This window comes from Phascolarctos cinereus, unplaced genomic scaffold (assembly GCF_003287225.1).
Source record: "Phascolarctos cinereus isolate Bilbo 61053 unplaced genomic scaffold, phaCin_HiC Scaffold_726;HRSCAF=1367, whole genome shotgun sequence".
NCBI classification, from domain to species: Eukaryota; Metazoa; Chordata; class Mammalia; order Diprotodontia; family Phascolarctidae; genus Phascolarctos; species Phascolarctos cinereus.
In genome coordinates this window covers 10329785-10356616 of record NW_027556098.1, presented here as the reverse complement: position 1 = coordinate 10356616, position 26832 = coordinate 10329785, and the positions used below count along the sequence as shown (strand labels likewise).

General features: G+C 37.1%; 1 protein-coding gene and 1 long non-coding RNA gene across 5 annotated transcripts; one reads left to right on the top strand and one right to left on the bottom strand.

Annotated features, from left to right (window-relative positions):
* Window positions 1–309: 309 nt before the first annotated feature.
* On the bottom strand, window positions 310–13224 carry LOC110221542 (uncharacterized). Its single transcript, XR_002328165.2, has 2 exons — window positions 13025–13224; window positions 310–2148 (listed from the first exon to the last, which is right to left on the bottom strand). It is a non-coding gene; the product is annotated as an uncharacterized LOC110221542 (long non-coding RNA).
* A 10-nt stretch (window positions 13225–13234) lies between these two features.
* Window positions 13235–26065, top strand: HCCS (holocytochrome c synthase). Of its 4 annotated transcripts, none has more exons than XM_021006252.2 (8): window positions 13235–13263; window positions 14315–14522; window positions 16481–16632; window positions 18649–18797; window positions 19394–19513; window positions 22757–22843; window positions 24075–24158; window positions 25782–26065. In XM_021006252.2, exons 2-8 carry the CDS (start codon window positions 14411–14413, stop codon window positions 25978–25980), a joined length of 903 nt encoding a protein of 300 aa, XP_020861911.1. In that variant the 5' UTR covers window positions 13235–13263; window positions 14315–14410; the 3' UTR covers window positions 25981–26065. The 4 variants fall into 4 exon arrangements, with proteins under 4 accessions (XP_020861911.1, XP_020861910.1, XP_020861909.1 ...); XM_021006251.2 differs by having other exon boundaries at window positions 13261–13313; XM_021006250.2 differs by lacking the exon at window positions 13235–13263 and adding an exon at window positions 13390–13503.
* The last annotated feature ends 767 nt before the right edge of the window (window positions 26066–26832 follow it).

Below are 26832 nucleotides of genomic sequence, written 5' to 3'. Positions count from 1 at the left end.
TATATATATATATATAAAACCTAATTTATAACCTCTTTTTTTTTGGTCTTTATTTTTTAGCACCATAAATCCTAGTCCCTTCTACCTAAAAACCTTATCCATCCAAAAAGAAATTATCTTTAAAAAGCCCTTGTAACAAATAAGCACAAACAAAACAAATCCCCACAGTGGCTGTATCCAAAAATGTATGTCTCTCTGCACACTGAATCCATCACCAGGAGGTGGATAAAAAGCTTCATCATAGCTGCTCTGGACCCACTGTTAGTCATCGCATTGATCAGAGTATTTATTTAAGTCATTAGAAATTGCTTTTGTTTTACAATGTTGTTTTTATTATATAAATTATTCAGCTCTGCTCATTTCACTCTGTATTAGTTCATATGACTTCTCAGGAGTCTATGAAATTCTCTCTTGTTATTTCTTACAGTACAATATGCTATGATAACACATACCATAATTTGTTCAAAAATAATTTTGTCTTGCTGTTCAATAATACAGTTCCTTGCAAATACTCAGATAAATTTACCTTTCTAGGTTACTTTTGACTTTTGTGCCTGCCCTTTCAAAGTTGTTTTTTTTTAGGTCCTCATCAGGAATTCATGAAAGTCTTCTATTACATTAAAGATTCTCCTGCAAAATTACATTCAGTCTTGAAGGGTAAATTATTTTTAGTTATAAGCCTTTATCTTTTGCCTTTTGAAATATTACATTCTAAGATCTACTTTGATTTATAATAGAAGCTGCCAAGTGTTGTGTGAGACCCAATTATGGTTTAGTACTTAATGTTTTCTTTCTGGCTAATCAATAAACCTTTATTATGCTCCTACTATTTATGCTGTACTAAAGCACTGGCTTACAATATTTTTTATTCAACTTGAAAATTCAGGATTTTGGATATGACATTCCTTGGTCTTAATGTTTTTTGGTTTCTTTAAGGAGGGGAAAAGTAGATTATTTCTATTTTACCTCCTATTGCTAATAGGTCTGGATAGTTTTTTCTTATAATTTTGTAAAAATATGATGTCCAGGCTTTTTTTTTTTAATCATGGTTTTGAGGGAGTCTGATGATTTGTAAATTTTCTCTTTAAATTGTTTTCCAGGTCAGTTATTTTTCATAGTAGACACTACATTTTCTTTTTTTTTCTATCAATCTTTTGATTTTGTTCTAATACTCATTATCTCATGAAATCAATGACCTCTTTGGTCTGTTCTGACTTTTAGGGTATCTATGACTTGGGCAAGGTTTATAATTTTTTTTGTTCCATTTATTCTCTTAATTCTTCCCTTCAGAGCTTTTATTTCTTTTTTTTTTTTCAATATCTTGCTTCATTTCTTCTAGATATTTGTGTAGTCCTTATGGAAAATCCATTTTTTCCTTTGAGTCTCTTGCTTTGAAGTTGTACAAATACTCTTAGATCTTTTTTTTTGGTATCTGTAAATCTATATAATATTTTATATAGTGATAGATGTCTTTGTTTATATCTCCAGTCTTACTTCCTAACTTTGGGGTTTTGTTCCAGGGTCCAGGATCTGCCCCCTGCTGTACTTTTGGGTGGATAATCAGTTCTGCTTGGTCTCATTCTGGGTTATCTTCATTCTTGCACTGTTATCCACCTCCCATGGTGTACCTACACTAATAACACTGTTAAGTTTTAGATCCCCCTGGATTGCTCTTCAAAGCTCTCGTGGGATCTCTGGTCAGAGTGTTATGAACATCAAAGTTCCTGAGCCTGGGTTGTCCCGGTGAAAGCACTGCCTATTCACATTCCCAGTCACTTCCATAATCTATGCAGTGAATTCCAACCAATCTAGGCATTATCATGGGAGCCTTTGCCTCTTATTGCTTCTGAATATAGAGATATGCAAGCTACAGGTATCTCTAGTCCATCTCTGGTCAGGCTGGAAGGCTTCTGTCTTGTTTGCACTTGCACTGTCTTTTCTGGAAGGCCCACTTTCCTAATGTTCATGGGTTTTCTGGTTGACTTTTTATACAGTTCTAGGGTGGATGATGTCACCTTCTGAGGCTTCTCATTAGATTTCTTGATCATTATTCAGTTTGGCGCTATTTTTTGGGTTTTGCTGCAACACGTTTATGGGAGCTAGGCTTCTGGCATGAGTTGAGCAGCCTGAAACCTGTAAATATCCTTCCTGGTAAAATAGAAAAGAAAAACTAGGTAGATCATTGGATAGGAATGGAGGCAACAGCAACTGTAATCATCATTGTCAGACAAGGCCTTACCTTACGCTGATGTGGCCTTATGTATGATGTAGCAAGAGAAGTGCTTGGGTATTCAGGAATGATCTGAATTTTCATGCTGAATCTGAATCTGGTTTGTGACTTTGGGCAAACAACTTCTCATTTCTAGAACTCAGTCAAATGAGATAAACGGATAATATATTCAAATTCCCTTTCCATTTTAAATCCCAGGATCCTGTTTTGAAATAATAACAATGGCCACCTAGGTCTAGCAGCACTGTGTGAGGCTACTACCAAGCTATTGCAAGTCTGTACTTTTAGTACCTTGATGATGGTGGGACTATATCTAGAGATGCTCACTAGTGCATGGCTCCCACTGGCAAGTATGGATTTGTTTAAATCCTTCCTTGCCTGTGCTCATGAGCCGGATGGTACCCCTGCTGGGAAACTGCATTTGAGTCAGCTGTGCAAACCCTGAACTGCTGACAACCATATGCTGAGATAAATTAGGATGATCCCTTAGCACTCTCAAGATTTTAGAAACTAGACAGTAGGGCTGCTCAAGAAGAAGGAAGTAGTGTCAGTAGTTGTTATCTATCTATCTATCTATCTATCTATCTATCTATCTATCTATCTATCCATTCATTTATGTTTTTTAAAAGATGGGTACTTTGTATACATAAAACCAGCACAAGTCAAGACATTAGGTCTATCTGTAAACTATTTTTGGCTGGTTATTGTCCTTTCATGATATGTCCTCTTTTTCTGAATGAGAGCTGTGCTCATTAGTCATACTGACCAGATTTTAACTATATTGCAACTTTTCAGTGGTGAGGAGAGATAAAGTTTGCTTTTTCCCTAGGCCCAGGGGCTTGGGCAAGAATGCCCAGACATCAAAAGGTAAATGTACTATATGTAAAAATGCTGTTAAGTTAAGCATTTTGAGGAGTAGCAAGTAAAACTGATAATATGGAATTGGAAAACTTGAGGAAAAAAGAACCCTTAGATAACTCAGAATTTCTAGTATCTGGGGGAGAAAAAAAAGGTACTTAAGCATTTGGGTAACTCAAGGTATAAGTCTGGGCATTTAAATAAACTCTCCTTATTTGTGGAAACAATGATTACTCAAGTTTTGTGCTAGCATGAGGGGTGCAGTTGTCCAGAGGTTGGAAGAGAAGAATTCTTCTGGCTCCTTATTTCAAGGGAGGACACACATGGTTCATAATCTGCTTCAAGGAGAGGCTCTTGGAGGGAGAAAAAAGACTTTAGGGAAAAGCTGGCACCTTGAACTTGTCCCTATTTCCAGCTTGCTACACTAGAGACTTCAGTAGAATTTCCCCTTGGGTAAGATAAGCGAATTTGTTAGTTGAATTAAAATATTTCAGTCCCAGTGGGAAAGCTCTGAAGCTCTAAAGTGGTGGAACTTAATCTTGGAGGGGAAGGCAAGAGCAGATGACCTGATCTCAGAAGCCCAATGCCCTGGTCATCGGGCTTTTTCACTCTAGACACAAGAGTCAAGTGTTCCAAACTTTTCCTTCCTTCCTCACCACTCATAAAAACTTATATTCCATGTTTTCCATTATCACAGTTCCCTTCTCTGACTCATATTCACTGTGTGACTGGGCAAGTCTCAGTGCTTTAGGAAACAGACTCCAAGTTATAGAAAAGGTGTCAACCTACACTGGGAGAGGAAGTTTTTTCACTTGAGAGTTATATTATAATGTGAGGTCTATTCCCTATCCCCACCCCAATTCTCTTCTGGGTGACAGCATGACAAATCTGAAAAAAACTAATTTTAACTACTTTGGTAATGGTTTAGTACCTGTTTCTGCCTCCCCCTCCCCCTGCCCCGATATTTGCCTTTGATAGCTAGTATATGATGGAATAAATAACATAAGAATCTCAATATTAAGGTAAGGTTACTAGAACAGATATTTTAGGCACAGAAAGCTGTTCAGATGCTCTTCAAATCATACCAGGTAGGTAGATATTTACTCCAATTGCTGATGTTTAAATTATATGGGAGTCCTGGAAAGATATAACAAGAGATGATTTTGTTCAATGACTCCCTCATTAATATCAAGTGTGATGCAAAATAGGGAGAAACATACCTACCAAAGGTGATTTCTACTATCATACAGAATGTTTGGTACAAAGTTCTAGCTGAAAAGGAATTCTAAAAATGATAAAATTCTCCAGATGTGCCTCTGTCAGGATGACAGGATAATGACTGCAACAAGCCAAGGGTGGAACACTGCTGAACTTCCTAGATGAATTCCACAATCACTCAGAAGAGTTTGTTATTACTATCCAAACAGGAAAAAACCAGTGATGTGAAAGAAATGCATAAAATACAAGGAACATTTTGAACAATTTTAAAGCAAAAATTATAAATTGAGGCAATTATTATTAATAATTACTATTATTATATCTTTATTGGTAAGATTATAATTGTAATAGTACAAAAGTTAATTATTTGTTATCGATGTTAATTCTTAAAATTGTTAAAAAGAGCAATAATAAAGTGGCAAAGATAGGCAATCTTTTCTATTTGCTTAAATTATTATGAAGCTAAATAGATATTAGGGAACTGAAATCTTTAGACAAATGTTTTAGCTTTAATAAATAGGAAAATAAGTGTTACCTCACTTTGAGGCTTTCTAAAGAATTCAGTTTTATTACACTTCCATGAATTTCATTATCATTTTGGGAGCTTCATTTAGCTAACAAAAAGACATCTTAAAACCATATGTGATCTTATTCTCCATTAATCTTATTTTGAATAACAATAATTCCAGGAATTACTCAGACAAGCAAATTACCACATAACGTAGAAAACTAGTTTGTCATATGAAAACTCAAATGCATATTTAAAAAAAAATAAACCAAGAAGTAATGAACACTGAGGCAGGTCAGTGAAGAGTTACATAAACTAAGGGCTTTCAAAACTTGTCATAAACTAATAGTTACTTATTAGTTTTAATTTTAAGTGTGTTTTAAAATAAAAATTTGAGCATTATCTTAACTCTTTTACAGATAATGTTTAATTGGATGGTCCATCTGTACTTTTCCTAACTCATTTCTCATGTGAGACTTGTATATAAAATCCCCAGATAATAACTCTTCTCTTTTCCTTCTATATTATTTCATATATAATGTCATCATTTCCTATGGATTCAATTATCATCTCTAGTGCTGATGATTCTCAGATTTTCTTATCCAATCCTAACCTCTCTGCTGACCATCTTCAACTTCAATTAGATGTCCTATAGGTATGTTAAACTCAACATGTCCAAAACTGAACTCATTATCTTTTTCCCCAAACCCTCCTTCTTCCAAATTTCCCTATTACTATCTGCAGGCCTTCTTAGACTTTTTCCCCTTGTGACCCCTTCCGTGCTTCTTAAGCTGTGGGTCCTGACCCCATGGAGTTGGGACCCACAGTTTAAGAAGTGCTGAGTAGGGTACCGCTCTCCTCCCAGTCACCCAAGCTCAAGACTTAGGTATATTTCTTGATTTTTCATTCTCTCTTACCCCCCATATCCAATCTGTCACCAAGACTTGTCCATTTTACCTTCTTAATATCTTTCCTATACACCCCCTTGTCTCTTCTAACACTGCCACCACCTTTGCGCAGGCCCTTATCATGTCATACCTGGGCTATTACAACAGTCTTCTGGTTGGTCTACCTGCCACAAGGCCTTCTCTACTCCAGTCAGTCCATCCTCTACTCAGCTATCAAATTGATGTTCCAAAAGCTGACCATGTCACTGCCCTACTCAATAAACTCCAGTGGTACCCTATCACCTCCAGGATCAAATGTGAAATGCTCTTTTCAAAGTCCTTTATAACCTGTTGCTCCTACCTTCCCAGTCTTATCACATCTTACTCAATTGGCATCCCCAAACCCAAAATACATATACTCTTTAATCCAAATCTGCCTCCTTATTGTTCCTCAAACAAATTACTCTGTCTCCTAACTATTCATTTTCACTGGCTGTTCCTCATACTTGGAATTCTCTCCCACTTCATTTCTAGTTCCTGGCTCACTTGGCTTCCTTCAAGTCCCAACTAAAAGCCAACCTTCTACAGGAATCTCCCAATCCCCCTTAATTCAAGTGCCTTCCCTCTGTTGATTATTTCTAATTGATCTCATATATAGCTTATCTGTACATATTTGTTTGCATGTTGTCTCCTTTCTTGGCGCTTCTTGAGATCAGAGATTGCCTTTTACCTTTCTTTGCATCTCCAGCACTTAGCACAATACCTGACACCTCAGGAGATGCTGGGTAAATGCTTACCGACTAACTGATTAACTGACTGATAAGCAGATTCTGTTTCAAAAGATCCAACGCAAAATTATATACGTAATTATATAGGGAATATTATATAGGGAAAATTATATAGGGAAAAATTATATATGGAATCACAAAAAATATAGGGAAGATTTCAGAAGAATTCTCTGCTCTTCCATTTGTCCTTTGTACTGGATATCCTCCATGATGGTTTTTGTGGTTCAGTCATTTCAGTCCTGTCCAACTCTTCATGATTCTATTTGGGGTTTTCTTGGCAAAGATACTGGGGTGGTTTGCCCTTTCCTTCTCCAGCTCATTTTACAGATGAGGAAACTGAGGCAAGCAGGATTAAGTGACTTTACAGGGTCACACGGGTAGTATTTGTCTGAGGCCAGATTTGAACTCAGAAAGATGACTCTTCCTAACTCCAGGCCCAGCACTCTATTGAATGTGCTACCTAGCTGCCCTCTATGATGGAAGCAAACACTTTTGGTGAGTATATATCTCCTTGTTTTTTGCACCCCTTAATATTAAACCAGAGGGTGTTTAGACAAAAGTTTTTTTTTCAGCCAAAGACAAGGTTTATTAGAACATCCGTCATATTGGGCTGGATTTGAAGAATTCAGCTTAGGTGAACGAAACACCTGGGACCTGGACCCGGCCAAGGGAGAATGAAGCCTAGCTAGGATTAAGGGTGGGAAATGGCTGAGGGCCATAGGGAGATAAGACAGTGGAGGGCTAGGCTAGGTTAAGAGTAACAGAATTGGGAGACTGGGTGTAGCCACAATGAAAGGCCAGTTGATGAGGGGCAGCTAGGTGGTGCAGTGGATAGAGCACTGGCCCTGGAGTCAGGAGGACCTGAGTTCAAAGCTGGCCTCAGACACATAATACTCACTAGCTGTGTGACCCTGGGCAAGTCACCCTATTGCCTAGCCCCCCCAAAAAAAAAAAAAGAAGAAAGGCCAGTTAATGGGATCATAGCCTCAGGCAAATGCCAGAGATTTGGTCATGTGGGAAAGTCCAGGGTTTTTCCTTTTTTGGGGTCTAGCTCTCATCCTCATCATTCCCTCCTCAAACAAATGAGACCCAAATTCTTTTGGGGTAAGAGGTGAAGGCCTTGGCTTCTAAACTGTTTCCTGCTGGCAAGGGGTGTAGAGCTGTCCCTTCCTTGAGGGGGTCCCAAAGAGGAGGTTGACTGGAACGGAGCACAGGCTGCATCCAGGGAACTGTGGGGGCAGGGAGAAGATGAGGGGGGGAACACTGGCTGGTACCCAATGTTTGCTACCAACTGTAGGTGAATGGCTTGTAGTATAAGTTCGGAGGCTAATTTCTTTACCTTGAGCAGGATGTGCTGAATCTGGGTGATGCTTCCAGGCAAAGGCTGCCCCAGGGCCCAAGGCCATTGCCAGTGGGGCCCATGCTTCCAGTCTAGGCTAGAGAAGAACTTGGGGTTAGGCAGTTTCCCTGTACGGGAAATTTAACCAAAATGTTGAGGGTTAGGGGTACTTGGACCCCAAAATCACAACACGTGGGTCCTGGCCTAAAGAATTAGACCCAAGCCTTCTTTCAGCCAAAGACAAGGTTTATTAGAACATCCATCATATTGGGCAGACTCTTAAGGAGTCTGAATGTTAGTGAGCTATTGGCTAGATTATAAGAATGTGAGCCTTGTTTTTATATTTTTAAAGACTGTATGACTGTATGAATTGAACATGGCCATAATCCTTAAAATATGGCATCTACTAACACTGCCAAATTTTAGTCTAGGCTGCAAGACTGTAACCACCAAAACCATTTGGTACTGGTTAAAGAGTAGTGAATTTGATCAGCAGAACATATTAGGTATTGAATATATGGGAAAAAAAAACCAAGTACCACAGTGTCTGATATATCCAAAGACCCCAACTACTGCAGCAAGGACTTACAATTTAACAAAAACTACTGGGAAAATCAGAAAGCAGTCTCATAAAAATCAGACCTACATCAACACCTCACACCATATACCAAGATAATTTCCATTCAGAAGGAAAAAATGCACCACAAAGAACTGATTGTATTACACCCTTAGAGGTACAGATTACAGAAGATCTATCATCTTCCTTGTTCTTGGCATTGGTGCAATGTGCAATGTTGCATTTTTTATTTTATTGACATCTTTAACTTTGTATAATTTTCATCCTTGAATATATGCTTCTCTCCTCTTCTATCCAGCATGCCATATTTGGTAACAAAGAGGGAAAATAGAGTGTATTAATGAGTTCAGGAAAACTAACCAGCACATCAAATAAGTTTGACAACATAAAGTTGCATTATTTTTTTTTTGTAGTGCTGTTAACTCATACTGAACTACCAAACCCACAGGTCTGTGTAACCGTGGACCTTCTCATTCTTTACTTGGGCAATTGATTTTTTTGAATCCAACTTAATGAATTTTTTTGATTGATTGATGATTGATCTCAAATTCAACATGCCAAAAACAGAACTTAACTTTCTCCTCAAACCCACTTGTTGAACTTCCTTATTTCTCTCAATGGTACCATCACCCTTCCAAAAACCCAGATTTTCAACCTCAGTGTTATTCTCAACTCTTCACTCTCCTTCACCCCTCGTATCTAATCCATTGTCAAATCTTTTCATTTGTACCTCCTCAACATTTCTCTCATCTGTTCTCTTCTCTTTATTCCTCCAGCCACCACTCTAGTTCAGATCCTAATCATGTTATCTCTCAGCTCTGAGAATATTTTTCTGGCTATCCCCCGCATCTGCTGAGTTCTTCTTCATCTCCATCTACTGTTTCCGTCCCTTCCTTTAAGTTCCAACTAAAATCTCATCTTTAACAGGAAGCCTTTCCCAACTCCTCTCAATTATAGCACTTTCCCTCTTTTAATTATTTCCTCTCTATCCTGTATATTTTTTGTACATATATGCTTGCTTGTTTTCTTCCCCTTTAGACTGTGTGCTCTTTGAGGGTCGCCTCTCTCTTTTCTCCTATTTGTATCTCCAGTGCTTAGCACAGAGCATGGCACGTGATAGATGCTTAATAAATGTTTATTGGATGACTGACTAACTTTCATCTGGATTATTTCAAATGCCTCATAATTCCCTTTGTCTCAGATCTCTACCCTTTTCAGTGTCTTCCACGCAGCCTCCAAACTGATTTTTTTTTACACTTTTTAAATAACAAAAATGTATCTCTCTCCCTCTCACTGACCAAGAAAAAAAGAAAGAAAAAAAACCCGTGTGACAAATATGAATAGTCAAGTAAAATAAACGTTCACATTGACCATGTCCAAAAAATCCAAAGTGATCTTCTTAAATCAGGCAGCTAGGTGGCACAGGGGATAGAATGCTGGGTCTGGAATCAGGAAGACCTGAGTTCAAATCTAGTCTCAAACTCTTATTAGCTGTGTTACCGTGGACAAATCACTTCACATTTGTTTGATTCAGTTTCCTCAACTGTAAAATAAAGATAACAATAGCACCTAGGGTTGTCGTGAGGATCAAATAAGAAAATATTTGTAAAGTACTTAATACAGTGTCTGGCATATAGTAGGAATTACGCGTCCTTGTTCTTATTCAATTGTTTCAGCCATGAAACAGTCACTCTTTGTGACCCCATTTGGGGTTTTCTTGGCAAAGATACTGGAGTGGTTTGTCATTTCCTTCTCCAGCTCATTTTACAGATGAGGAAACTGAGGTAAAGAGGGTTAAGTAACTTGCCCAGGGTCATACAGCTAGTAAGTGTCTGAAGCCGGATTTGAACTCAGGAAGTCTTTCTGACTTCAGGCCAGGCACTCCATCTACTATGCCACCTAGCAGTCTCCAAAACTAGTGTTTAGATTTGTAAATGTTGGAGTACTGTGTAGGATGTTCCAAAAATCTTAGTATGGTTTTAAGCTATTAAAGTTTAAATATATATACATATAAGAAGATATCAGTAAAATTCACTTTTTAAATTTGAAATGTGTGTGTATATGTACATACACACAATATAGATAGATAGATGTCTGGGAACTTTAAAAATACAGTGGGTTTTAAATTTTTTTTTATATTACAGATATTTCTGCATATTCTATTCCCCTACCCTTCCAGGGTAGGGGAATTTGAATTCACAAAAAGTGACAACATTCTAACCCTATAGTAAATTATCTCGAGCTTAAAAAAAATTCCTATCACAAGTTATTATTTTTAAATACAAATGAAATATGCTACCAGACTCTTGTGTCAAACAAAAAATACTGACACTGAAACACAATGATCTTAACTAGATCTGAAGTATTTCTCATTCTGCTTAGTTACCACCCTTAATCCTTTGCACCATCTCAGCTTCCATTTTGGACCTTTTATGCACTTTCCTAAGAGAAAAGATTTTAGTAGAGGTGGTTCAGTGCTGGGCCTGGAGTCAGGAAGACCCAAGTTCAAATCTGCCCTCAGACATTTGCTAGATGAATGGCTCTGGGTCAGTCACTTAATCTGTTTGTCTTAATCCACTGGAAAAGGAAATGGCAAACGATTCCATTATCTTTGCCAAGAAAATTCCATACAGGGTCATGGCCAGTCACCCAGATAGTGGGTGTCTGAGGACAAATTTGAAATCAGGTCTTCCTGACTCCAGTACTAATCCTTTACTTAGCTATCACTAAATGCTTATTTCCTCTTCCTCAACAGCTGTGAGCCAAGAAGAGGTTTGGAATTTCTTATTCTTTAAAGCCTTCCCAGTAACAAATGTAACTTTAATTTCCATGTTCCATGGAAAAATAAATTTCTAGCATTAAAAATGTGCACTTCTCTAGTTTGGCATTTAAAAACTCTTTACAAACCTGGCTACTTTTCCACATCGTGACCCTTCCTGCACTCTGCAATCCAGGCAAACTGGCTCTCTTGCATTTTCTCACATGATGGTACATCTCCCATCTTTTTACTTTTTTATTTTGGAGGCAGTGGGGGTTAAGTGACTTGCCCAGAGTCACACAGGTAGGAAGTGTCAAGTGTCTGAGGCCAGATTTGAATTCAGGTCCTCCTGACTCCAGGGCCCATGCTCTACCCACTGCACCACTTAGCTACCTTTCATCTTTTTACTTTTACACAGGCTATCTCTCAGGTACAAAATGCAGTCTACTTCTACCTCTCAGAATCCCCAATTTCCTCAAAGGCTCATTCTGAGACCTTTCCTGACCCTTTTCTCCCCAAGTGCCCAGGAGACAGCTTTTTAGGGAAAAATTAGCCAAATCTATGTTGGGGTTTGGGAGAGGATTCTATTTACACCTAAAGATATAAATCATTTTACAAAATTGTATAATAACAAATATAATCATATAATTGTAACACTTTTATAATAATAAAATATTATAAAATAAATAAAAGTACAATAAAATCTAAATAACATTACATTTTGATACTAAATCAATGGGTGGCCCACAGGATCCTTACGCATGGATGAGTGGTCCACATTTCTATTTGAGTTTGACCCCACTGACCTATAGTACTAAGCTAAGAAGAAAAAGGATTATTTAATCAGCCCACAAAAGTCAATCATCCTAATGCCTTGTTTTCCTCCCCAAATTGCCCTGCATTTATTTTGAATATACCTTGTACATGATACTAATGTAAAGAGGAAGCATTATGTAATAGAGTTGGTTTTCAAGTCAGGAGATCTTAGTTCCCTCTGAAACATGCCAGTGTAATCCTGTGCTCTAAATATTTCTATAAGTTGCTTCAAAAGTGCCTCAGACTACTCTGACAGAGGGAATTGTATCACCTGGGAGTTCCCTAGACTAATGAAGTAACAGGTGTAGTCCCTATTCCTCTGCTAACATATAGACGTTGTCTCCCTAGCAGAACGTGAACTCCCTGCGAGCGAGGGCTGCTTCTTTGTCTTTGTGTACCCGGTGCCTAGCAGAGTGTCTGGCACACAGTAGACACTTAATAAATGTTTGCTGATTAACAGGCAGGTATCTACACTGGTACTGTTCCCCAAAGAATAACTTGTATAGAGAAACCACGTCCCTGCTGGATTTGAAATCAAAACGAAGAATTGCCATTTATTTTAAAGCCAAAGTTAAAACATTTTTTAAAAATTCCTATAATTTATCTGCATATTCTAAAAAAAAACCAACCACCTTAATTCTAGTGCCTTCCCTCTGTTGGCTATTTCCAATTTATCCTGTATATAAATTATATATAATTGTTTATTTAGTTGTCTACGTGTTGTCTTCACCCTTGGGCTGTAAGCTTCTAGACAGGAGGAGCCGTCTTTTGCCTTTCCTCATAGACACAGGGCCTATAGCACAGGGATACAAAGAGTCCAAAGAGTCCTGGGTTCAAGGAGCTAAATATCTAATAGGATACCGGAAGCAGACTCCAATTAATCAACATTTGGGCAATAATCATTATTGAGCTCCTACAATGAGCCAAACCCCGTGCTGAGAGTCAGGGATACAAAAAGACCAGGCAGTCATGGAGCTTACAATCTAACGGGATGGGATTTTACAACTGGTCTGCTTTTCTTTCTTTCTTTTTTTTATTTTCTTACCTAAATGCAAACAGCCAGAAGCTCCAAATACCCAAGAGCACCTGGAAAGGTGGGCAGGGCGGTGAGGAGAAAGGAGGAGGAAGAGTAGAGCGGTGAAGGGGAAGGCAGCAGGAGGAGAAGGGGGCGTAGCTAGTCGCAGCCCTCCCCCTCCGCTATGATGTTTCCCCGCCCCTCTCGAGACCGGAAGTCCCGCCCCGAGGGGAGGAAGTAAGTGGACGGAGGGAGGAAGCGCGAGTAGCGTGAGGCTGGGGCCCTGAGGAGGAGGGGGGGGAGGAGCAGACTGCGGCAGGTTCTGCCTGGGAGCCTTGGCTTTCTAGAGCGCGAGTGGGCGGGGAGACGTGGGAGGAGGGAAGGAGGGGGAGGGCGGGGCCTGGGACACGGAGGAGAAGGAGGGGAAGGGAAGGGAGAGCGCCGGAGGCGGCTCAGGGTCAAGAGGGGCACTGGGCTGCAGCCGCTGCGGCCGGCCAGGCCCGGGACAGGTGGGTGAGAGCGGCGGGGCCGGCCCCAGGCCCCCTTCCCCTCCTGCTTCCCCAGCCGCGCCCCCCGCCTTGCCCCGTGCCCCCCGCCACCTTTCTTCCCCTCCTGGTTATGTCCTTTGTGATAGGCCCTGAGCAGGGGGGAGTCAAGGGACACCCCTCCTCTCGTCCCCCCACTCCCGTCCGGTCCTCGGCCGTGACGTGCCGACTTTCCCTTCCCGTGCCCATTTATTTTCTCTCTTTATCCTTAAGGTTATGGCTTTCTTAATCTCCAAGGGTATCCCTCTCAAAGGCCTCTCCATGCCCTAGTCCCCTGTACTTTACCAAGTCCTTCCGCCCCCCCGCATCGTACAGATGAGGAAACTGATACCCGAAGAACTAAGTGGTTTCCCCAGTGTCACACAGTTGTCATTATAAGACAGACAGTGGATCGAACCCGCACCCTCACATCCACCATTGATTCCTTTCCACTGTTATTTGTGTTTTCTGTTCACCCACCAGTTTTTGCTTGATAATGGGGGGACATAAGTAGTAATAGTGTGTAGGAGGGATTGGAGCTTAAAGAGTATAGATTTCCATCTTCCATTGGTATTACCAATAGGGAGATTCCTAAAAAATTCCCTTAAAGTGATCCTCTTTACTAATGTTGCTGCCAGGTGCATAAATACCCTGTTGGACACCTGTAGAGAAGAGCTATGTATCTGATTTTCATGGTGCTCCTTAATTAACTGTGTCACTTTGGGAAAATTAGTTTACCTCACTGGCCTTCCTTTTACTCCTCCATAAAATAGTCTTTACTTTTCTGACAATTCAGATTTTATGTAGGATAGATTGTGGATGAAAAGGGGATCTTCTGAAGGACATCGTTAAAAGTGAATTGTCCCGAGTTGTCCAAAAGGTGATTCAGACCATGGGTATGTCCACATCCACTCCTGCTGTTGCAGTGCAGGTCTCAACTGCTTCACAACATCAGGCAGGCCCTCCTCCTTCAGGATGCCCGATGCATGAAAGAAAAGAAAAAGGTAACTTGTTTTTATGTAAGAAAACTCCAAAAATATGAATCTTCCTAAAATGGTTTAAAATAATAGTAGCAAACCAGAGATTCTACTTCTTGTTGTCTTCTAGAGACCCAGAGATATTATCGTATTATTTTAAAAGAGTAGAGGTATCAGATTTCATTTAATTATTACATTTTCCTCGAAGGCATTATCAGGTAGGTGTATAATATATACATTTGCACACAATATGCAAATCATAGAACTGATTTTTTTAAAACCTACAAATTTCTCTTAGTATCTATTTAAGTTTACTTCTGAATGTATTATGTCTTAACACAAGGCTAAATTATATCCCACAGGTACTTACGTTTTATTTGACTCAAGTCTTTCTCTAGATGAAAAGTGAACATGGAGAAATTTATATTTTACTTTGGAACTTCTCTTGTCCATTATAAGGATGTTGTATAGAATGAGAGCATTGGATTGGTTTGTGGTATGTGACTTCTTGTTTCAAAGTGTTGAGAGAATAGCTTAGGAATTTCTAGTCTTTAGATTTCCATTTTGTCAAGCAATGAGCATTTGTTAAACACTTGTACTTGCTGGGCACTTCTATGGTAGGCATTGGGGATACAAAGGAAGAATTTGTATAAAACATTAAGAGGTAGTGAAAGTAGTTGTATGACCTTAGGCAAGTCACTTGACTTTTCCCTCAAGCAACTCCTTAGGATTTGTCTACTAAGTCATAGATGAGTTGCAGTCTGCTGGTAGAGGTAGTTCTTTATACATGGAAATCATTGTTTATTCTCCTAAGACAAGCTCATGCTACAGTTAACTCTAAAACATGCATGGATGTTAGCCATATAACCAGATGTTACTTGAAGCTAAAGGTTCTCAGGGTGCTGCCCCTCATTCATACCACTTAGGTCAGATTCATAGTAGTGGTTGCAATTTTCCTACTATTACATATGGACATTTAAGTACTTGTTAAGTTCAGTCATTCATAGTGTTGTATCCTGTGTCCTTCTCAAAGAAGGTACTTGGAGTTAGTATGATGTAATTAGTGTTTTAGGATGCCTAATTATAAGTGAAATATACCATGTTGGTCCCGGGTCTTCTTGGGAGGAGCTCTCATTTCTGAGATTGGGGAAAGAAGCCTGTTCTAAACTTTCCCCCTCCAAAAAACCCCCCAGCAGATAATGTTTGCCCATTCTTCTGTCTCTTCATATAGCCTCCTTAGAATGAAAGGTGGGGCTGCACTCGGTGTTGCTTACCCATAGTGCCTAGATAAGCTACAGTGGGCAGAATTCTGACTTAGAGTGGGCTCAGCTGATTGGTGTCCATACTAAGTTTTGCATCAAAGGTGAACCCCTGGTAATGCAAGGTTGCCTAAGCAGGCCCAGGTTAGAAAAATGGAGTATATCAAAGCTGCCTTTATATCCAGTCTGAAGGAACTAGGGAGGCCCAATTTAAAAAGAAAAAAAAGAGAATGAAAGGTGGGCAGGTCCCTCATATCTGTTCACTCTTGCTTGGGTACCATCACTATCTCTCACATAAATATTAGAATTTAGGAGTCCTTCTGTATTGACTAAAATATCCCAGTCATATAAGTTTAACAGTTTGGGGATTGAGTTGCAATGAAGTTCTCTTGTTGCAGTGTTCTTTCTCCTACTTCCTTGGTTGTGATTTTGTTTGTTTTTAAGATTAAAATGTGTGACTATTTAACTTATATAATAAATTTGTTTGGCTCCTGAATTTGAGGGCTATAGCACCAAATGTGTCAAGCTTTGCATTACATTAGAGGGTCTTTAATATCTCTTCTAACTCTGCTATTTTTTGAGTCTGAGTACATTTTTAAAAATGCTCCCTCTTAGGAAGTCACTGGTCATTAGAGCTTTGGTTCTCCCCAACATGTCACCATAATAAGGGCTAAGATTGTCATCATTTATGATGATTCTTTTGAATATATTTTTTTTAAATTTCAGGTTGTCCATTGAATGTAAACCCATCTGACAAAACTTGTGAAAGTCAATCTAACTCAGTACCTGCACATCAGGATCGAGCCTATGAATATGTGGAATGTCCTGTAACATCAGCTGCCTATCAAAATAAAGATAACATTGATCCTTCAAACATGGTATGTTTAATGCCACTTCTTTTTTTAAAATATAATTTTCTCTAAGACCTTATGTAAATTCCCCATATAATAAATTACCCGTAACATTTGGTGATACACAATTAATTATCAGTTTGACATGGTAACAGAGAGAGAACAAGAGATAGCTGTTGTCCAGAGAAAGCAAAGTTGGGACCTCCATGACAGACTGTTGGAGGACATGGTCTGGAAACAAACACGCTGGCATAGGTGGGTTGTAGTCTGCATCAGTGGAGGGGATGTACACATCAGTGAGCTCAGATTAAATGGAGAATGTGAAATTATTCAGTAAGACAAAAAGAGTTACTGTCTCTGATTTGAACTGGTTTTTAAAAATTTGCTTATCTGACATACCTTTCTTCATTGTAAAAATCAACAAATAAGAGCAAACTTCAAAACTAGTACTACTTTTAAATCTAATAACCTTGCTGTCCTTTTCTATATTAGAGAAAGGGTTGCTCCCCAACTCCTGATATGGAAGGGTTGAACTATAATTAACCCATGGGATGAAAGCAGCATGTAAAGAACAATAAGGAAGGGGGAAAAAGTATATTTTATTTTAAAGCCTTTATGGCTTGGAAATATGAGCAATTATTTTTGCAAAGCTTTTGTTAAATAGTTACATACTTAGGAGTTATACCCCCACTTATTCTCTAAAAGGATTGGAAGAACTTACTGAAGTTAAATGTGGAAAAACAGAACAATATAAAACAATCAGTCAAATAACAAATATTTGTTAAGCATTTACTAAAATTCTTGAAAGAAATGGGGAATTTATACTACTATCAACTTGAGATAAGTTAGTTATTGCAGTCAGGCACTTAATTCTGACCTTGCTGGCAGTTAAGGCAAAACGAAAAACTTCCAGGCCTACAACATCTTAGCTGATAAAAGGAAGAATGCATTTTTTACTAGGATAAGCTTTCCTGGTGCTAAATTTAGGAAAAATTTATTATATGGATCTTTTATAAAAGGGGTATAATGCACAAACATCTTCAGCTATGATTTTACAAAAAACAAACATAAAATTCCCCAAATGAACATTTCTTATGTTTACCTGTCTTAGCCCAAACTAACATTTGAATCTTGTTGAAGGCATTTATTCAGTAAGTTAAAGTAATTTGGCTCAATTAAGTTGCTTTCTGTTTACTTGGTCACAATTAATTTTTCAAAAGAAAAAAAAAGCTTTGAGCTTGCCCAAACATTTTGGAATTTGGGGAGAAAAACTTTAGTGAAGTACATTACAGAACTCATTTCCCCCAAGTTGAAATGTCAAAGTTCTGTGCTGTTCAGCATGAAAGGGATCATTTGGGCTATGGGCAAAGGAGAGTATATTTTATCCAGAGTATTTATTGCCCTGTTACAATTACAAATTGAGAGCGCATCATTTGAAAATTACTATCCTTGGCATTTACGGATATCATTTGACAGGGGAATAAGTATTTATTAAGTGCCTGTTGTATGCTCGGTACTCTGCTAAGGAGGAAATAGAGACAGGCAGAGGTTAAGTGACTTTTCCAGGTAACACTTTTTTATCTAGTATACATTTCTAAAAATTAACATCTAATAAATATTTATACTTCATAAAATCTCATAATAGCTTAAAAAGCCTTGTACCTTTTTTGAAAAAAATAAAGTATTAGCTTGTAGTTTGACATTTTAAACAAAACAGGAAATTGAGCAACTGTGTTTACAGTACAGTAGAAATAATAACTGCTGGAGAAAAGCAATTTATGTTTGATTCTCTTGGGTTTTTAAAAATGCAAAATTATTTCCAAGGATAGATAGTATGAAGTATTGAAAATGTTAGTGTGAGAATTTGGTCATAGAGAGCTTATATGACTGATGAGTGTATATGATATAAAAAAATGGTCAAATAATAATTTTGGTGTTTTAGCAATCAGCAGTTGATCTTTATGTTAATAATTGATATTTTCGTTATCAGAATTTTCCCAGTGTTTAAAAAAATAACCTCAGCAATCTTATTATTTTGTTTAGATGCCACCGCCTAATCAGACACCATCCCCTGGTCAGCCGTTTGCACTATCAACTGTTAGGGAAGAGTCATCGATTCCTAGGGCAGATTCAGAAAAAAAGTGGGTTTACCCTTCAGAACAGATGTTTTGGAATGCCATGTTAAGAAAAGGGTAGGTAAATAATGATGTTAAGTAGACTGTAAATATAATTTTTAAAAACATTTCCTGAAAGATGTATGATATAGAATTACCCCCAAATATATACTAAACATTTCAAAACTTATTTTCTAATAGTTATCATTGACTTTAAGCATGCTTTATCAAAATATGTGTGAATCCAACCACAGTGAAGTAAGAATTCCTTATTTTCACATAAAGTATTTGAAAAAATAATAGGAACATTAATCATTTCTATCAAATAGGTATTCTTGCTTCACATTTGGCAGTGAGTATTTCCAGAATGCTCTTGCTAACTCACTAATATTTGGTAGTTTGTGAAATGTTATTACATTAAAATAATAATTTCCTTTCAGCTAATATACTGAATAAATTTTGAGTTTATTAGTAAATATAATATACATAATGTATTCTTCAACTATATAAGTATCATCAAAATGCCTAAGAATTAAAGCAGTGAACCAAATAATTAGCTTAATTTGCTTGTATATAAACTATAGTTGTATATGACTTCTTTAAAATGTGCATTGATTAATTTTATAGCAGTATTTTGAAGTAATTAAGAATTCTGTAAAATACTTTTTTACTAGGTGGAAGTGGAAAGATGATGACATCAGTCAGAAAGATATGTATAATATTATTAAGATTCATAATCAGAATAACGAACAGGCTTGGAAAGAGATCTTAAAGTGGGAAGCTCTTCATGCTGTGTAAGTACATTTATGACAAACTTTTAATGAATCCTATGAGCACTTTTTTAGATTTGCACCAATAGGAAATGACCATTAGGAAAGGGAAGGGGGAATATTAGGTACCTGCTATGTGCCAGGCAATGTGCTCAGCACTTTACAAATATTGGCTCATTTAGATCCTCACAGCAGCCCTGGAAGGGATGTATTATTATTATTATTCCCATTAAACAGCTGAGGAAACTGAGACAGAAGTGAAGTGACTTACCCAGGCTCTCACAACTGGTAAGTGTCTGAGGCTGAATTCAAGTCTTCCTGAGTCTAGGCTTTGTACTCTTCATCTGCTATACCATTCAGCTGCCTCTCACTCTTTAGAGTTTTAATATCTCTATTTAAAGTAGTATGATCATAATAATTTTAAAGTATAATCTGGTAATTTCATTACTAATGTGGGACAGGGATAGATGGAATAAAAATAATTAATAGATAACCCCTAAACTTACTTTTAACCACTTATTTTCAACTTCCTGTCCAGTTATACTTTTTGGTCTTTCTACATCAAGCCTCTCCCCTTTCTACACCACAGCCAAAGTGATATTCCAGAAGCACAGGTCTGATCATTTACACTCCGTTACTTCACAAAGTCTAATGGCCAACCCCTTCTTACTTCTTAAAAAAATATAGAATTTTCTTTTTGGAAGGTAAAGCCCTTTACAGCCTGGCTTCCACCTACCATTCCAGGCTTCTGTACATTCCTTCAAAGTCAACTTCTATTTTGTATATATATTTCTATACATATATGTCGTCTACCTTGATAAAGTGAGAGCAGGGACTGTTTATTTTTGATTTTGTATGCCTTCCCTGTATTGGTCCTTAATGCATAACACACACACACACAGAATTATCATTCAGCAGGCATTAAAAGTAATTATTGCATGCTTTAGACTTGCTAGGAGCAGCTTTGACTGAATTATGTTTTCAGTTCTTTGGCCACCCTATAGAAGAATTAAACCTGAAAAAAAGAGGAAAGGGACAAACTAGAGACATAAGACCATAAATAAGATAACAAGCCTTGGATAATAGAGAAGCAGTTATACTTTGTTTTGGGGGTTTTTTGTTTGTTTTTTAGGCACTTGGGGTTAAGTGACTTGCTCAGGGTCACACAGCTAATAAGTGTCAAGTGTTTGGTCTGAGGCTGGATTTGAACTCAGGTCCTCCTGACTTTAGGGCTGCTGCTCTATCCACTGTGCCACCTAGCTGCCCCGCATTTATCCTTTGGATTCTTCCTCCTTCCTACTCTTAGTAATCGGTAAAGGAGAGCATCAAAATTCAGTCATGTCATCATTGAAATGGTTAAAAAGGATGAAGTTGCATAATTTGCTCAGTATTTTTTCTGTCTTCACCTCATGCAGTCTTATTAAAGAATGCATGCCTAGCTTTGTATTTCTAAAATACAAATTTATGTAATATAAACTTCAATACAAAAAAACAAACTTCCTGAACCTGAATCTTATCAGACAGACCATCTATAATCATAATTCTCTACCACCTTAGGGAATTAATATTTTCAGTCCTTAGGGATGATTTGAAAAAAAAAAGCAGTAGTCTTCTTAGAATCCCCTATATTTTCATTATATTATTTAGTTTATAGAATCTTAGATTTAGAGCTAGGAGTGACCTTAGAAGGAGGAGGAGGATGATGATGATGATAATGATGATAGTGGCTAGCATTTGTAGAATACTGTAAAAGTGCTAAGCCTTTTACATGTATTATCTCATTTTTGTCCTCACAACAACTGTGTGAGCTAGGTCCTCTTATTCCAATTTTACAGATGACAAAACTGGAGATAACAGGTTAAGTGTCTTGCACAGGATCACATAGCTATTAAGTATTTGAGACAGGATTTGAAATCAGGTTTTCCTGATTCCAAGTCCAACACTGTAGCCATTGTGCAATAGCCCCAGAGCCAAGCCCATCACTTTCCAGATGAACAAAAGGTGGCTCAGAAAGTTAAGTGACATTGATTAGAAAAATGCAAATTAAAACAACTCTGAGGTACCATATCACACCTATCCGATTGGCTAACATGACAACAGGAAAATGATGAATATTGGAGAAGATATGGGAAAATTGGGACACTAATGCATTGTTGGTGAAGTTGTGAACTGATCCAACCATTCTGGAGAGCAATTTGGAACTATGCCCAAAGGGCTATAAAACTCTGCATACCCTTTGATCTAGCAATACCACTACTAGTTCTGTCTCCTAAAGAGATCATAAAAAGAGGGAAAGGACCGACGTGTACAAAAATATTTATAGCAGCTCTTTTTGTGGTGGCAAAGAATTGGAAATTGAGCAGATGCCAGTCAATTAGGGAATGGCTGAACAAGTTGTGAATGGAATGCTATTGTTCCATAAAAAATGACAGGCAGGTGGATTTAGGAAAAACCTGGAAAGATTTACATGAACTGTGCTGAGTGAAGTGAGCAGAACCAGGAGAACATTATACACAGTAACAGCAACATTGTGCAATGACTAACTTGATAGACTTGGCTCTTCTCAGCATTGCAGTGATCGAAGACAATTCCTAATGATTCATGATGGAAAATGCTATCCACATCCAGAGAAACAACTATGGAGTATGAATTAAAGAGCAAAGCATACTGTTTTCTCTTTCTTTTTTTTCTTTGTTGTGGTTTTTCTCTTTAGTTGTGATTCTTCTTTCACAACATGACTAATATGGAACTATGTTTAATATGATTATACATGTATAGCTTTTTATCAGATTGCATGCTGTCACGGGGAGAGGGAGGAGAGGAAAATTTTAGAATCAAAATCTTGTGAAAGTGAATGTTGAAAACCAAAAATAAATTAATTTTAAAAAGAAATTTTAGAAATATTTTTTTAAAAAGGAAAGTTAAGTGACTTTGTCTAAAAATAGGATTTGAATTCTGTTCTTTTGCTGACACATCACAAAAGAGCATTCTAAAAACACTCATTTCCATCCAGCAAGTAGAAAATAGCCACTTCTTTTTCTATACTACTTCCAAAGTATGTCCTCTAAATAAACAATGACTATTGAAAGGAACAAGAAGAGACCTGAAGTACTTAATTCATGAGCAAAATGATATATTTTTCATGAATGCATCGCTTAAATATTTAATGTAATTAAATAATTAGATTTTTTCAAGATTCTTAGTTTTAGCTTACCATCCTTAATAAGAACATATTTTGATTGGTTGTAATTTTATTTGTATTTACAGTGAGTGCCCATGTGGGCCAACACTGATCCGGTTTGGAGGTAAAGCTAAGGAATATTCACCAAGAGCTAGAATTCGCTCATGGATGGGGTAGGTTATAGTCCAGAAATATTTTTAATGGTTCTAAACTTGCGTATTGTTCTATGTATTATAGAGTTTTATAAAATGTGAACTAACATTTAATTATTTTGTTTTTAAAAAAGAGAAGTGTTGCTTGAGTACTATCTTTTCATAGCTTAATCTCTTCAGTTGTACATATACATATTCTCTCATCTTGATTTGTAGTAGTACACTGTATATTATACTCCTCTTTGTGGAAGATTGCTTTATTGTGGAATATATAGGGATGCATATTAATTAGTGATTATTGATTAGTTTCATGTACAAAAATTCAGAAGTTTAATCATCTTGTGCATATTGTATCCACCTACTTTTAGAATATATGTTCAGGATTGACTCCTTCATTAAAGAATAATAATTTAGCACATTTTAGGCATGCTTATTTGTAGAATATCATTGGAGCTGTTGGACCAACTGTATTAGAATTTTGCTTAAAGCATTTGTGGAAACCAATCTACTCTAATTTAATTCAACAGACATTTATTAAGCAATTAGGATAAGCATAGCATTGTACTAAGTACTGGAGATAAAAATGACATAAGATTACAGTATAGTAGAAGAAAGAAAATGTTCACAGACACAAATATAGCACAAATTAAAATATGATAAGTGAAAAAGAGAATTTCAAACAAAGAGCTATGGCAAACTGCAAAAAGAAGAAATAATTTACTCTTAAGATGATTGGGGAAAACTTCATAGAGTAGGTGTTACCTTAACTAAGCATAGGAGAAATGGAAAGATTTCAGTAGGCAGACATGATAGAAGATTTCACTTCCAGTAATTAGAGATGGCATGAAGAAAAGACACAAATAGAAGAAGGCAGAAGAATAACAGGAGGGTGAGTAACCTAATTTGGCTGAAAGATAGACAGCGTGAAGAGGAATATGTGAAATAAGGCTATAGAATAAGTTGGAGTTATATTGTAGGAGGCTTTGAATTTAAGGCCAAGGAGTTTCTACTGTATTAATTTGACGCTGGATATGCCACACAAGATTTTTGCTCTATACCTGAGATGGTTATGATAACTAGAGAGAAAATGGGTTGAGAGAGTGGAGACAGGAAAACCAATAAGGAGGCTTTTTTATAATTATCTGGGTGAAGAGAGAGACAATCCTGAATTAGATGGAGGGAGTAGATAATGAAAAAGTAAAATCAGTGAGATTTGATAACTTGCTTATTCATGTTTGACCTAAAATCATAGATTTCAGTCTGGATGTTTGGAGCATGTTGACTTGGAGTTATGGGGAGAAATTTTGATAGAAATCTCCTTCAGAAATTTGGAAAGGTGAGACTTAAGCTCTTCTTAATACATTGGAGCTAGAGATGGAGATTTGGAAGTCATCTGAATGAAGTCATAATAGAAACTATGGAAGCAGATAATGAGCTCAGCAAGAGAGAAGAGGGCCAAGCACATTTTGGGTTTTTTTCCAAGTTTAGGAGACAGAAGGAAGAAAAACCAGTGAATATGAAAAAGTAGTACTGAGGCAAATAAAAGGGGGAAACAGGAGATTTCAGTGTTACAAGTAGAGTAGGAGAGAGATACAAAAAACATACCAACTTGGTATAATAAACATCTTTACAACAATTAGAATTGTCAGAAAGGAAAGTGGGTTGGCTCAATATATTCCTCATCCTTAGAGGTCTCCAAACAGGCCAAATGACTATTGGTTGAAAATGTTACAAAGGAAATGCTCTCAGGTGTGGGGTTGAATGACCTCTGAGTCCCATTCAGCTTGTATTCTGTGCATCTCAGGAGAGAGTTGACAAGATTATCTGTTATAGTGAAGACAGGGGCCATCATAAATGAAAAAATAAAGTCTACTGAATTAGGCAATGAGGTTGTTACTTTGGAGTTAAGTATTAAAGGACTCTGTGTAGGGCTGTTTGTCAAATATTTGGTTTTAGTACTATTAGGCTAATATTCCTCTTATACCTTCTTCATCTTAACTATGAGTGGCACCTTGCCCTCCCCCCCAAAGCTCTCTCCATAGCCCTTCTTTGACTTTTTTATTTCATGTTCTCTCAGAGGATTTACCCACTGTTATTACTGTGCTAATGATTCATATATCTATATTTCCTGCCCTTTTACTCTATTCACCTATTTCCAGTTCCCTATACAGCTTTTTCACTTAACATGCCAGGCTAACAAGACCAAGACAGAAATCTGCATCTTTCCTCCTAAAACTGACTCCTACCAATTTTCCTAGGAGTAGCAACAACCATCTTTTTTGTTGTTGTTTTGGCTGTTATCGCTCCTACCACTTGGACTATATTTCAGGCTCTTATCAACTTATCCCTGAATTATCATAGCTTTTAGCCAGTCTTGCCTTTCTACCTCCATTCTATTCTCTGTGCCCTGGCCTATCTAAACTATATAAAGCCTGGTCTCAGTGTCCTGTTTCCCTGCTCAACAATATTAGTAACTCTCATCATCTTACCACATCAAGTCTAGTTTGCCCTGTCTTCCTTTCAATGTCCTTGATAATATGTTCCTAGCCTACCTATCCAGCATCAGTTCTGCTACTTCAGTTTTTTCATTCTCCTTAACCTGGTGAAGCTGGTCTCATTTTCTCAGACCCAAAAATATTGTACCTTATTTCCATATTCTTAGCTTTTTTTTCTTGCTGCTACTCTTCCCTGTAACCTTTTTCACCCAACCCAAACCCTTCAGAGCCAAGTCTCAACTCTTCTTGAAGCCTTCCCTGACAACTACAGCCTACACTGAATTATTATGACATTTAGTATCACAGCACTTCTATAACTTAATATTATATGGTTCTTTGTTTTTTGTGTTAGCTTTATGTCTGTATATAGTTGGTAAGTTCCTTGAGGGCAATATGTGTTATAAATACTTAACTGCTTAATTGATAATAGAGAGCCTGTATTGACTAGCGTGTTTTCATTTCAGATATGAATTGCCTTTTGACAGACATGACTGGATTGTTAATCGTTGTGGAACGGAAGTTAGATATGTTATTGATTATTATGATGGTGGAGAAGTGAATAAGGACTATCAGTTTACCATCTTGGATGTCCGTCCTGCTTTTGATTCTCTTACAGCTGTTTGGGACAGAATGAAGGTAGCTTGGTGGCGCTGGACTTCATAACTATTGTTTTATTTTCCTTTAAGAAAGAAAACTGTTATTTCTTTTAAAGAGACACATTAAACTATTTTCTCAATTTGTTGTTGAATTGATGTGGTATGTGATTTAAATCCATAATAATGTTTATGTTGATTAATAGTTACGCAATTCATTTGTGAACTCACATGCTACCTTGCAATGACAAAAATTATGTGAAGGTTTCTGCTATCTAGTTTGCATTTCCCTCATCTTGTTCCCATTAGGACTTCAATATCTCAAAGGCATTGCATTATAAAATTAATGAGATTATATAAAACATTTAACTCTTGTTTTTTTAAAAAAAGTAAATTTTTTATTTAGCTTTGTTTTATTTTTAAGTACTTGAAAGTAGATGTGTGAAAACTAAACTTGATGTTTGCTTCTTACCCACTATATTAATTGCCTAGGAAATTGACATAAGTTTTTGTATGACAGGTAATTTTTTGAAGATAAAATATAGCATAATGATTGCTGCATATTAAGACTATGCTGGAAACATATTTAGTATAGTTAAATCAGTTTTGTACCTCCACATTTTCATTTAGATTTAACTTTCTTACAAAAGTGATGTGAATTATAAAATGGTTCAGTGATAGAAATCTTATGGATCATGTAAAACAGTTTCTAGTATAATATACTAACTTTGAAATTTGACAGACCATGTTTTAAGGACTTTTTCACACTATTAAAAGCATGACTTAATAATGCATGAAGAGCTTCTCCCCTTTAAGGCAAGTTTAATAGGCATGTTTTATACTTAGATTAGATACACAAAATGTTAAATTCTTTTATCATATTCATACTGGTTTTGTGGGGATTTTTATTCTTTTCATAATA

Coding starts and splice junctions, on each gene's coding strand:
- HCCS (XM_021006252.2), top strand. CDS start 14,411: ATGGGTATGTCCACATCCACTCCTGCTGTTGCAGTGCAGGTCTCAACT. Junction 14,523..16,480: donor GCATGAAAGAAAAGAAAAAG/GTAACTTGTTTT, acceptor TTTAAATTTCAG/GTTGTCCATTGAATGTAAAC. Junction 22,844..24,074: donor AGAATTCGCTCATGGATGGG/GTAGGTTATAGT, acceptor CTAAAATCATAG/ATTTCAGTCTGGATGTTTGG.